The following is a 13,620-nucleotide window of genomic DNA, read 5'->3' as shown; positions in this document are numbered from 1 at the left end:
CAGTCTTAATTCCAAGAGGACTTCTTATTTCTAGACCCATAATTTTAATATGGTAATTCTCCCCATGAAATTTTAATTTAATATAACCAAGTGAAATAGAAATTATTGAACACACTTATATTTAGTCCTTGAATATTATGAACTTAACAATATCTTAGAGATCGGGTAATTATATTAAGAGAGGAGCACATATAATAACAGATTCTAATATAACTATTTTGGTTTTTTTTCTGATTTATTTTTTGATTCATTGACAAATTTAGTGTGCCAGCTAAGCTGGTAAAAGTAGGAAAACTAGAAAACACAGGCACAAGCATTCCTGTGTATAAATAGGCATTTTAGAATACATACCTCCACAGTGTGTTGCCTTGACATTTGGGTATATTTATCTTCTGCTTGTTCTTGTGTTGGTAAAGGATACAACCACAAATCCAGTAAATGAAATTAAAAAAAAAAACCAAAAAAATCGCAAAACAATTTATTTCCTTTCAAAATTTGTTTGTGCCCTATTGTTTGGTACTGGGGATTGAACCCAGGGGTACTTAACCACTAAGCTACTCCCCAGTCCTTTTTCATATATTATTAGAGACAGGGTTTTGTTGAGTTGCTCAGTGCCTCCCTAATTTGCTGAGGCTGACTTTGAACTTGTGATCCTCTTGCCTCAGCCTCCTGAGCTGCTGGGATTACAGGCATGCACCACTGTGCATCCTATTTTTATTCCTAAATCTCAAATCAAATATCCCAGGTTTGTTTTCTCCCATCATGTATGTAAAATTGTACTACAAAGCTTTTTATATATATCTTGGTTATCCTGGGGCATTTACAATATTAACTATAACTTTATTATCCTCATTATAATAATTTCTGTATGCTTCATGTCTTTTAATATTGTCTTCCATGTTGCCTAAGTCTGCCTCATGTTCATTTCATATCATATAGACCTTCAACTAATCTCCTGGCTAAGAAAATATTTTAATGACTAATTAATTGAAATTTCTGTAGAGAATATTCTGTCTGGTCCATAAAATTGTCAAGGTTATTATGACTTTTCAAATTATTTATTGGTATTTTCTTCTTTGTTTCATTTCACTTCAATTTTGTCCTATGTCATCTCTGAGTGGAGAGGGAACCTCTGGGGAATAAGTGCAGAGACTATGAAGTAGTCCAGAAGGGGCCTTTGCCATTGACTAAAGTAGACCTACTAAAAACCAGTTGCTGAAAAGTTATCACACAGTGGTATGACAATACCATATTACGTAAGAAATTCAAATGGTTTACAATAACAAAAATGAATGTTACTACCGTGCAAAAATAATGCCCTAACAAAAGAGTTGAAGAAACATAGAGGGAAGAGAGTGAATTTTCCTTGGACTTTGGTGGGTGGGAGCTGAATAGTTTTTAAACTCAGAAGTTACAGGAAGACTCTAAGAGGAGTTTTAAGTGGTGTTCAACAGGGATTTTAGATAAAAGGAGCAACAACCCAAAGACATGGAACAATGATGGCATTTGGCTGACTTGGAAACTCCGGAAAGTCTGTGTCTGGAGCTACAGCTGTGTGTGTGTGTGTGTGTGTGTGTGTGTGTGTGTGTGTGAGAGAGAGAGAGAGAGAGAGAGAAACACATGTGCATTCATGTGAGCATATATGAATGAGTGGGTATATCTGTCTTAAATCTCTAATATAATATAGAGATGCTTGTAGAATAATTTTCTCATTTCTAGAAAAATATCTTTTCATTCAGAGGCCCAGGAAGCTTTCATTTGCATGTCTGACTTTCCAACTATATCATATAATGTATAGTTCTATAATGAGAAAACAGTTTTATCTGTCACTTGTAAAGCTAGACTGTCTATACTTTGACTTTTTCCTTCTTTGATAACTTCTTTCACAGCCATGCCACTAGTAACACCACTATCTCCTGAGTCAAAAACAATTAGTCCTGTCTTTATCTCTACCTCTCTTTATATGCCATCTTCAATTTCTTATATCTCCTTTCTTGGTCAAACTGTCCAAAGTGAGAATAAGAACACAGCTTTTTAGGTGTACTAAAAATAGCATTGCAGTGATATATGAAACCGGTATCATTTCACAAGAGAGAGTAACTAGATGCTGAAAAAGAAATGTTTATTGAAAGCTACTTATGAAACTGAGTTGTATAATTGGCACATTGTGCAATAGATACACTGAAACACTCATGGTACAATTGCTTTTTGGATCTGAAGCTAGATGCTAGCTAGATTAATAGTTGAAATCATGGAATTAGAGTTTAGAAAATCATCCTCAAAGGAAAAACTGTATATTGATGTCATGTATACCTTTTCATCTTAGGCCAAAACCTGCCCCACTGACTGTTGAAATACAGCAAAAGATTTTAAATTTGCCAGCATCTTGGGACTGGAGAAATGTTCGTGGTATCAATTTTGTTAGCCCTGTTCGAAACCAAGGTAAAAAAAAAAAAAAAAAAAACCAAAAACTGAGTTTGCATTAATTTATTCGGAACTATTCATTGAACATTTGCTATATACCAGACTCTTAAGGTTTTGGTGATATAGAGGTGGAAAGAATGTGATCTATTTTAGTAAAGGAATGTTTAAAAATGTGGCCTATGAATTCTCACTCTTTTCATTTGTATCCATGGCAGACTTTGGTCATAGGTAATCTTTGCAACTGAGGTCAACATTTCTTCAGTATCTTTCTCATATTGTTTCACGTAAATAGCAATGATTAGAGTAATATGTAATCCAACTCATTTGTCCTGTGAGTAGGAAACTCTGCTGTAGAAATGAAGAATCATATACAATTAAAATGGTCTTCCTTATATGCATGGGGTTGCTGTCATCCTTTGTCAGCTGTCTTTTCAATCCCCCATCATTTAGACTTTAATTACTGTATAAGCCAAGAAGATGGCGTTTTAGAATTTTATTCTGGAAGGTTTTTTGACCTATTTAAGAAACCTTAATTCATTTTATATCAGAATATGTATCTGATGGTAAGTACAAACCCAGTTTCCTGAATCAAAGCCTGGAAGCAGAGCTCAGGATTGTCAAAAGTATCACTGTAATTGAATTCTATCAATTATTTCCAGAAATTTGATACAATGAGTTGATTTAGTAAACTTTCTTTACTTTCACTTGGTAGCAATTTATCTGTTAACCTAAGTTTTACCCAACAGTTATTTGGAGAATCTTTTGTGTCATATAATTTGCACATGCCTAATCTAAAAATCTTCAATGTTCTAAAATAGAAAACTTTTTGAGTGTCATCTCAAAAAGGTTCAGCTTTCCTGGAATCTATCCTCAGCATGAGGAAGTTCAGGAACCCACTGTTTCATTCTGAGTGTATGCAGCTTTCAGCAGGTCTAATAGCAGCCAGTGGGCACCAAGACTCACCAACTCTAGGGAAAGTAGATCTTGAAATCTTTTCTTCTCTACCTTCTCTGTTTCCTGGAGAGAACTTTGAAAAGGTGGGATTGGAAATGAGGAAATTTGGAGATAAATGATAAAGGAATGCAAAGTAAAAATAAAAGGTCGATATTGAGAGAATTAAAATTTACCCCATGACCAAACAAATCCTCTATATGCCTATTGTAATGAAGTAAGCAAGTAATTTATTGCATATCATGTTTTGACTGGATTATCGAGAACCTAGGACATGGTTAGCTCTCCATAATGTAAGCTACCAGTAGCACATTATTGCATCTGTTATTGTTTATAGAAAAAATATTGAACTATGTTAGGAAGTTTTTATAATGGCAGAGGGCATAAAGACTAATATGGAAAAAAAAAGACTAATGTGGCATAGCTCTTATCCTAGAGACTTACAGTTCAGCAAGATTTGCAAGCAAAACTCTTTAAGGTAAAATGTGATAACCGCTTTAATGAAGTATTTATAAAATTCAGTGGGAGAATAGGAGACGCTTGAAGGAAAAGTTTAATTTCCCCCTCATCCTCAAAAATATGATTGATAAGTAATAATAGGAATAAATTTGGGAAAGAAATTTGACTTTCTAAAGCAAATTCTTAGATGGTGGTTTTCTTGTAATTTGGACAAACTATCATTGACTCCAGTGCTCTCTATTCCTTGAGTGTTATAAATATGATTTCTACAATCAGCAATTTTTAAACAAAGAACTTTGATGAATTGCTTTTGAATTGATTCCTTATCTGTACTAGTACATAGAGTAGTTGAGGAAATAATGTCTTTAAAAGTTCTTCATTAAGTTTCCACTGACTTTAACAATTTCTGTGTTTGAAATAACCCAAAATTCTGGATTAGCTACAGTAGGGGAATTCACAACTTTTATCTACTTGGAGAGTAAATCAAGATGAAAGAAACAAGAAACGTTAGTAAGACAAATAAGGTTTTACCTTTATACTTGAAGACATCTTTTAGAAAAAGTCATTTCTGGCTGGGCACCATAACATACATCTGTAATGCCAGTGACTCAGGAGTCTGAGGGAGGTGTATTGCAAGTTCCAGGACAGCCCCAGCAATTTAGTGAAACTCTAAGCAATTAGGGAGACCCTAGACCCTATCTCAAAAAAAAAAAAAAGGTAGGGGACTGGGGATGTAGCTATGGTAGAAGCACCCTGGGTTCCATCCTTACTTTTAAAGCAAAAACAAACAACAAAACAAACTTTATAACTAAATTCACTTTAGGCATGAGAGAGAAGGGAAGTTAAAGAAGTTGGGCAAGATGGACTTCCTTTATTCTTACTGCTGTGCTGCATTTACTTACTATTGTGTCTTCAAGAGAGAAGAGGTATGACTCACATTGGCCACATCAATTTTCCTTATGTTTAAAATCATGTCCTTTAAGTCCCAGTTTTAAGGACTGTTTATTAGAATAGGGCCTTAAACTGCCTTAACTACCTGATCCATCTTAGGTAGAAGATAAAAAGAAATTGCTGTAGGATCAGGTGACTTGCCCTGCATCACATGGCTAATGAGTGGCAAAGCAAAAGAGGAGGGGAAAAAAGAATCCTTGGGCTGGGGATATAGCTCAGTTGGTATACAAGGCCCTGGGTTCATATGCCCAGCACTACACACACACACACACACACACACACACACAAAAAGCCAGGCATGGTGGCACATGCCTATAATCCCAGCAGTTTGGGAGACTGAGATGGGAGAATCAAGAGTTCAAAGCCAGTCTCAGCAACTGTGAGGCACTAAGCAAGTCAGTGAGACCCTGTCTCTAAATAAAATACAAAATAGAGCAGGGGATGTGGCTCAGTGGTTGAGTACTGAGTACCACTGCCCCCCCCCACCCTGAGTTCAATTCCTGTTACCAGAATTAAAAAGAAAGAATCCTCACTTTTTCCTCCTGGTTCAGTGTGTTCTCCACTGTTAGAAGACATACCATATGAAAAACCCATTATCTCTTTGTGATTATGGAAATAAAGTCATTGCACAGCTCTGACTGAGTCAAAGCCACTTCTTATTTGTCATTGCCTGGTAGTCTTCTTAAGGTAGAATGTTTCTTGTAGAATCTAGACTAGCCTTGCCTGTTTTGGCGGGGGGGAGGGGCGAGGGGGGTTACCGAGGATTGAATTTAGGGGCACTCCACCACTGAGCCACATCCCCAGCCCTATTCTGTATTTTTATTTAGAGACAGGGTCTCACTGAGTTGCTTAGGACCTCACCCTTGCTGAGGCAGGCTTTGAACTCAGGATCCTCCGGTCTCAGCCTCCCGAGCCACTGGGATTATAGGCATGCACCACCGCACCTGGCTTAGCCTTGCCTTTTGAAGCCAGGCACCAATTACCTTGGCAGCTGTTGTTCTTCTGGGAAAGGCACGAGCTTGAGGGAGGTGATTGCTCTGTTAACAGGGCACACCTAAGCCCTTGATTCCACTCTCATCCTAGAGAGACTTGCAGCCTGTCCCTGCCATAATACCTGATGTCACATAATGAGAGATTATTTTCATGGCTGATGTGCACTGAGGAAGGTAGATGGCCCTAATGGGACCCTTTCTAGACTCTCTTGGGATGTGTGTTTTTTCTTGTAAACCTTTGGTGTCTCACTGACTTTGTCTGTATTTTACCCATCTAGTACTTTGACATTCTATATCATTTGAAAGAGGCGTTGTAAGGATAGTACTATCTGGCTTCTTTGGGGCCTCATTTACACATTATCAAGTGAGTCATTTGTACAGTAGGGGAATTTCAAGTCCCCTTTACAAGTGTTTCTCTTCTAACATTCATAATTTAAAGATCATCAACAGTAAGTAAAGTATATAATAAAAATAAATCTGAGATTTTTTTAGGAGAATAATTTTGGGAAACATCAGAAATGATAGTAGCTAATAGGACTGGGTCCAGGACCCTGGAGTACCATGGAGGTTCACATTAGAATCCAGGACTCTACCTCTCTCGTAGCTTAGAAGTAACTAAAGTTTGACTACTTCCCTATATCACTTTATTTCTTGGATATAAATATATCTCTCCGTGTTTATCCTAAACTCATTCTTTCTACAAACATGAATCAAGTTCCTTCATTGGAACCAAGAAAAAAAAAACATTTCCTGTGGCCACTTAAGAAAATGCATGGTTTACTTTGAGGAAAACAGTGTAACTATCTCCAGTAGAGTTAGAATATTAGAGGCTGAGTGGTGTCCTGGTTTCCCTTGCCTCTAGGAGGGATGTAATCATTGCTTCAAGAAAGGAAAAACGGGGGCCCTGGAAACATTTGAATGTATAATACTCTTCAATAGGTTCCTCCCTAAAGAAGCAATTACTAAATTCAGATTTACTGAAGAGACTTATCTTTATGTAGATGATTTGAATTATATAATTGTTCATAAATCTCATTTTATATTCATAAGGGAATGCTCACCATTTAACTCATTTAGATAATTTGGTTAAACTAATATATTAAAAAATGAAATAACATGCCACTTGTGTAGATCTGGATTTATCTTGGATTTGGGCCAAGCATATCACCATGTTGATTTTGTGTCAGTGGCAGATGTGAAAGAGGCCACATGATAGAAGTGATATTAAAATCGTGTGCTCGTTTCTTTAAAAAATGTAACAAGTAAAAAGTCCCAATTTTTTGTATATATGCTATATTTTCTTATAGGTATTTATTTTTTTTTAACTCACATAGTTTGGAGAAACATAGTAAATATTGCTCATATAAATTATCTTGTAATAAAACATTTTCCCTTTTCTTGAAAAAGCAGTTATATACTTCACCTTCTCAGTATTTACCTTACGCAGCAGAATAGGCACTCTTTCTTGGCCTATTGTATTCTCTCTCTTCCACTCAGGTTAAATCAAGCTCTCTACAACACACACACACACTGGTGTTATTCTTAGAATCCAACATTTTTGTAGTCTATTCAGATTGATGTAACAAAGTATCGTTGAGTTTATAAACAATAGAAAATCATTTTTCACAGTTCTCCAGTGTGGGAAGTCCAGGATGTAAGTGCCCACAGATTGGGTATCTGGGGAGGGTGCACCTGCTGCCTCTAGACTGCCTTCCTTTTCTGTAACCTCATGTAGTGGAAGGGATAAGCTATCTCTGTTGGTCTCTTTTATAAAGGGCACAACTTCCATTCATGAGGACTCTGTTTCATGACCTATTAACTTTCAAAAGCCCCATCTCATCAACAAGAGTTTTGAGGGGAGCATAGATATTCCACTTCATTTGAGATATTTAAAAGCTTTGCTCACATGTATCCCTCCACAGTTCTCTCTCAGCCTGATGGCTTAGAATGTTGTGGACATAAATTCTTTCTTCCTTATCAGGAATGCTGTCAAATGCATCTCAGATGTGGTATTTGTTGATTACTCTTCTATATTGTACTGACACTTAGGAGCAGTAACAACATTCAATATAAATACTATACTAGTGAATCTTATCCAGTCCAATTTTTGTATGATTCTTTGTGATGCTTCACATGTCTCTTGGATTTTACACACATTTATTTTCCATTTCCAGGATCTTGTGGAAGCTGCTATTCATTTGCTTCTATGGGTATGTTAGAAGCAAGAATCCGTATATTAACCAACAATTCTCAGACCCCAATCTTGAGTCCTCAGGAAGTTGTATCTTGTAGCCAGTATGCTCAAGGTAAGTGTTGTATTTCAGGCACTATTTTATGAGTTCCTTACTTATTTGCAGTTGGCCATTGCTGACAAAGGCAAAAGGATGGTGTAATAGAGTATCATAGAACCCCAGAACAAATTTCACCTTGCACAAATAGATGGTTTCTCATGGAATTTACTGCACTGTGCAGCAAAATGTCAACAGTTACTATATATTGAGTGAGCACTGCCTCTTATATACAGAATCTAACTGTGCTCAAAAACCATGAGAACAAGCAGGAATAGTTCCTATTTCTAGATAGGGGACAGGCACAAAGGAGTTTTATAATATTGTGAGGGTCACACAGCTTTAGAACATTGAAGTTTGGGTTCCAAACATGGTCTCATTCCAAAGCTTAATTCCTACTAAAACCTATGAATACTGGTTTCATTCTAGGAGAATTTTTAAATTGAGTACTTAGGCTTCCAGATCAGGCCATATATAATGTATAAGAAGCCCAGTTGCAACTGATTCTGAGAAAACTGTTGCCATTTCAAAGTTTTCCTCTGTCAGCCCCATACTGACCACTGGAAGGTTTTCCTGGTTCTCCACTGGAACTGCTGGTGAATGGTTACTTGTCAGTGAGCCTTTCATTCTTTCTGAAATAATTACTAAATACCAACACTGTAGCTGTCATGCCCTGTGGGCTGTGATATATAAAGGCAGTCTTTACCCACATGAAGCTTACAATTAAGTGAGAGAAATAGAAATTAAATAATTATAATGATGAGAAGAATGTTGATGAAAAGGTATAGGCATGTGGGTGTGTTTCATAGCCAGTAATCAGAGGAATGTGGGAGAAGTCTTTGGCAGGAGGTTTCCAGGGAATACTTACCTGTGGAGGAGCCAAGGTGTGTATATCTAGCTCTTTAGCAGAGATAGTGATCACTGACTTTTGTTGTATTTACATAAAGTAATTAACTTAATCCTTGGTACTGTTAACATTCAGATTTTCCAGAGGGTCAGAGAAATTAAATTCTTCACATAGCTTTGTGTTTATACCTACCTGGGTATAAACATAGGCTTATATGTTTATATACACAGGCTTCAGTGTCTTCCCACTTAACCACTGTGCTATAGTCACCTTCCATGTTAGGTGCTAAATTAGCATCTATTAAGTTGGTAGGTGAAAGGATAGTGAGGTAGAAGGCAAACAGGAGGATGCATGAAGTGACATGTAAGTTAAGAGCATGAATGAAGGATAAGAAAAGAAGAAACATACGTGAAGAATAACAGAGCAGAGAAGAAGCATATATGAAGTCATAATATCCACTGTGCCCTTTTCTAATAAGCCATCCATGTTATTCATCCTCAGGCTGTGAAGGTGGTTTCCCTTACCTCATCGCGGGAAAGTATGCCCAAGACTTTGGGCTGGTGGAAGAGGCCTGTTTCCCCTACACAGGCACCGATTCCCCTTGCACAGTGAAGAAGGACTGCTTTCGTTACTACTCTTCTGAGTACTACTATGTGGGAGGTTTCTACGGGGGCTGCAATGAAGCCCTGATGAAGCTTGAGCTGGTCCATCGGGGGCCCATGGCTGTTGCTTTTGAAGTGCATGATGATTTCCTGCACTACCACAGTGGAATCTATCACCACACTGGGCTGAGAGACCCTTTTAACCCCTTTGAGTTGACAAATCACGCTGTCCTGCTTGTGGGCTATGGCACTGACTTGGCCACTGGGATAGATTACTGGATTGTGAAAAATAGCTGGGGCACCAACTGGGGTGAGAGTGGCTACTTCAGGATCCGCAGAGGAACTGACGAGTGTGCGATTGAAAGCATAGCAATGGCAGCCACACCAATTCCTAAATGGTAGAGTGTACCTCCCACTGTTTCAAACGGGTCCCTACCAGTGGTAAAAGGAGTTGAGTGATTCACATACTTGAGACTTTTACAATAGCAATTGCAGAAACTTATAAGTCCCAAAAAATTTCTGTGAAGAGTTTTGCCTTTAAAATCAAAACCACCCTTAATTTTTATGTATCTTTCTGCCAATCCCTGACCTGCTTTTTTTCTAAGTACTCAGTTAAATAACATTTTTGTTAGTGAAGGTTAAGCTGTCAGGAAATGGGTTTTGTTCATGATTTCTGATTCAAGCAAATGTTATATTTTTAAAAATTGATGTGAAAGTATATCAGTTATTAAATTGTACAAATCACAAGAAAATATGGCAATGATTATTAAAATTGTTTACAATTTTTTGTAACTGTTCACATGATGTGTTTTATAGAATGTCTGTGTGTGTTTAAGAGAATTTTTGCCATTGATTCCTTCAGTTAGATTCACTTTTATCTTCTACAGAAGTACATCTTCTGGAAGGAAACAATTTGAGAGTATTTCAATTAGGAAAAAAATATTTGAACCTTTATGACAAGGGATATACTCAGTTAATGCCTCATGAACCCAAAGATCATCCCTGAATATTTGATAAGCCAGAGACCATTATTGAAAAAAAAGGAGTTTTGATATAATTTGTATATTGTTTAAACTATTTCTTATGTATGTGTTTTGCATTTGGTTAAACTTAACTGGTGAATACTAATACCTGAATGAGTATAATTTTGTTTTGTTTGTTTTGTTTTGGTACTAGGGATTGAACTCAAGGACACTCAACTACCGAGCCATATCTATATCCCTATTTTGTATTTTATTTAGAGACAGGTCTCCCTAAATTGTTTAGCGCCTCATTTTGGCTGAGGCTGGCTTTGAGCTCACAATCCTTTTGTCTCATTTTCCCCTCTTTCCCCTCAGAGCCACTGGGATTACAGGCATGTGCCATTGAGCCCAGCTGAATGAGTGTAATACTGGAAGTTCAGATGTGGATGGCTCTTTGAGGCCTCCAAGGGATATATTAAAATGGCATGAAACCTCTATGCTAAGTAATCATTCAACAGTTATTGGAAATAATGTGATAGCTCACATGATCCAGTAGGTGCTTATTTAGCATAGAGAAGGAAAAGTGTACACTCATATATTGCTGCTGGGACTACAAAGTGGTGCAACCACTCTGGAAAGCAGTATGCAAATTCTTCAGAAAAACTTGGAATGGAACCACCATTTGACCCAGCTATCCCACTCCTTGGTTTATACCCAAAGAACTTAAAAACAACATACTATAGAGATACAGCCACATCACTGTTTATAGCAGCTCAATTCATAAAAGATAAGCTGTGGAACTAACCTAGGTGCCCTTAAACAGATGAATGGATAACGAAAATGTGGCATATACATACAATGGAAAAAAGAATGCTTTTATGACATTTGCTGGAAAATGGGTAGATCTGGATACTATCATGCTAATATCATGAAATAAGCCAATCCCCAAAAAACAAAGATCAAATGTTCTCTCTGATATAAGGATGCTAACACACAAGGAGTGTGGGAGGGGAAAATAGAAGTTCAATAGATTATACAAAGGGGAATGAAGGGAAGGGAGTGAAGTACAGGAATAGGAAAGATGGTGGAATGAATCTGACTTAACTTTCCCATGTACAACTACAAGATTGGGATCCTAATTAGAATATGATATATTCCATATTTGTATAAATACGTCAAAATATACTGTGCCATCATGTATTATTAAAAAGAAATTTAAAAAAATAAAAATTTTAAAAAGATACAATGTGACAGGCAAATTAGGTAGTCAGAGCTTGAAAACAATCCAGAACCAGAAAGAAGCTTTTAGGAGTTCTAAGGGACTGTGAAGATCATACAAACTGACCTCCTCTTCAAATAGGTAGACTGCAGCTTAGTGAAAGGGCAAGTGACTCATCTCAAGCAATATAGCTGGTAAGTGATGGAGTTATGATTAAACTTAGATCTTCTAAATGTGGTTATCCTGGAGCACCTTAGAGAACTTTTTACCAGAATATGTATAATTACCAAGGATATGGAATTACCAAGAATATGCATGCTTGAAAATTCCTCCTTGACATTGTCTGAGTTTTGTCTTAAACCTGATTTTGTGTGTGTTGCAATTTATACAAGTGATATGTTTACTACCTTTGAATCGAAGTGGGTCTCTAGGAGTATGTATCATGTTTAAGGTGTGGTTTTTGGGGGGGAGGCCTTCTAGCACCAACCACATGTGCAGACATTGATTGGCAGGAATAGCACATAGCTTATCAACCAGAAGACCGCCAACAAGATAGTTTTCTTTGTTACTATTAATATTGAATGAATGTAATTTTGGTTCTATGTTAAGCTTTTGCTATGTAAAAGTTTAAACAGATTTTGAAGTTGAAGCATGAACTTATTTTTCACTAAAATTTATAAAGATACTACATATAGGGCTGGGGTTGTGGCTCATCAGTAGAGCTCTCACCTAGCACGTGTGAGGCCCTGGGTTCGATCTTCAGCACCACATAAAATAAAATAAAGATATTGTGTCCATCTACAACTAAAAAATAAATATTAAAAAAAAGATACTACATATCAGCTTAACAGACAAGACTTAGTGTATCATGTAAGCATGACCTTTTTGTGTGGTTGACTGGACAGCAGTTAGCCAACATTTGTCAGAGCAAGTTATGAAGATACAGAGTACCTGTGCTGTTGCATGATTTTGTGAGGGCCCCGACTCTGGTCTTAAGGAAAATCATTGCTGGCATCAAGCTCTACATACCATAGAAAATATTGGGAGGCCAAATATAGGTGTTAACCTAACCAATTGTGGGAACCAATTCTTATAAACATGATTAATTGAGAACAAGCAATGGTTTGATGGGGTCCTGAGATTGAAAGAGAATCACAGGAGGAGCAAGATTTCAACATTTCAGTCTGGATTATTTTGCAGTGGGAGATAGCTTTTCCTATAAAGCAGATCCCTTGTTTCTGCCCACTTGTGGTGGAATTCATTAAAGACAGTTTCTAAATGGAATAGCATGGTTTCATAAGTCATGTCATTAGACTGTTAACTGGTATAAAAAGCAAGTTTCGTTATCTAAAATGTGCTTATATTGGTGAGAGTGGATTATATAATCAGAGTTTGATGACAAATTAAACTCTGGGAAAAATAGAATAAGTCCTCTGGCTAACCTTCTCAAAGACTTTCTCAGAAAGTCTATAGGAAATTTTTTAAAAAAGAAAGTCTACAGGAGGAAATGCACTGATGACACAGCACAGCATTTTATTGACTCTGGGGCCATAGTGCTTGCATAAGATTTCTGGTTCTGACAGAATTCTGAAATCTTGGGCAGCTTCCCTAACCCATCTGTGCTATTTCTTCTTCTGTAAAATGGAGATAATTGTATAGATAGATAACTTAATGTGAATTATCCCTCCTTTCAGCTCTTCTGTTTGCAGCAGGGGAACCCAATGGACTTACATTTGCATTTTAAAATGACATTACTTGTCATTTAACCTCAGGTCTTTCACCATCCCAAGTAGGAGAACTAAAGTAGATGGAGATACTGCAGTTTTTCTGGCCATCCAACTTCACTCTCTGAATTCTGTCTGACCTCTAACCACTGAACTCATGAACTGAATGGGAGTTGGATATTAAGGGACACAAGTTACCAC

General features: G+C 37.0%; 1 protein-coding gene across 1 annotated transcript in view; it reads left to right on the top strand.

Moving 5' to 3' along the window:
• Window positions 1-10,659, top strand: part of Ctsc (cathepsin C) — a 36,860-nt gene extending 26,201 nt beyond the window's left edge. Inside the window, exons 5-7 of the mRNA XM_078046842.1 lie at window positions 2,327-2,442; window positions 7,952-8,083; window positions 9,414-10,659. Of these exons, the coding sequence (XP_077902968.1) occupies window positions 2,327-2,442; window positions 7,952-8,083; window positions 9,414-9,916 (751 nt within the window). The 3' untranslated portion in view covers window positions 9,917-10,659. The remainder of the gene's footprint in view (window positions 1-2,326; window positions 2,443-7,951; window positions 8,084-9,413) is intronic.
• The last annotated feature ends 2,961 nt before the right edge of the window (window positions 10,660-13,620 follow it).

This window comes from Ictidomys tridecemlineatus, chromosome 4 (genome assembly GCF_052094955.1).
Source record: "Ictidomys tridecemlineatus isolate mIctTri1 chromosome 4, mIctTri1.hap1, whole genome shotgun sequence".
Lineage (NCBI taxonomy): Eukaryota > Metazoa > Chordata > Mammalia > Rodentia > Sciuridae > Ictidomys > Ictidomys tridecemlineatus.
The sequence above is the reverse complement of the archived record's forward strand: the minus strand, read 5'-3'. Positions and strand labels throughout refer to the sequence as shown.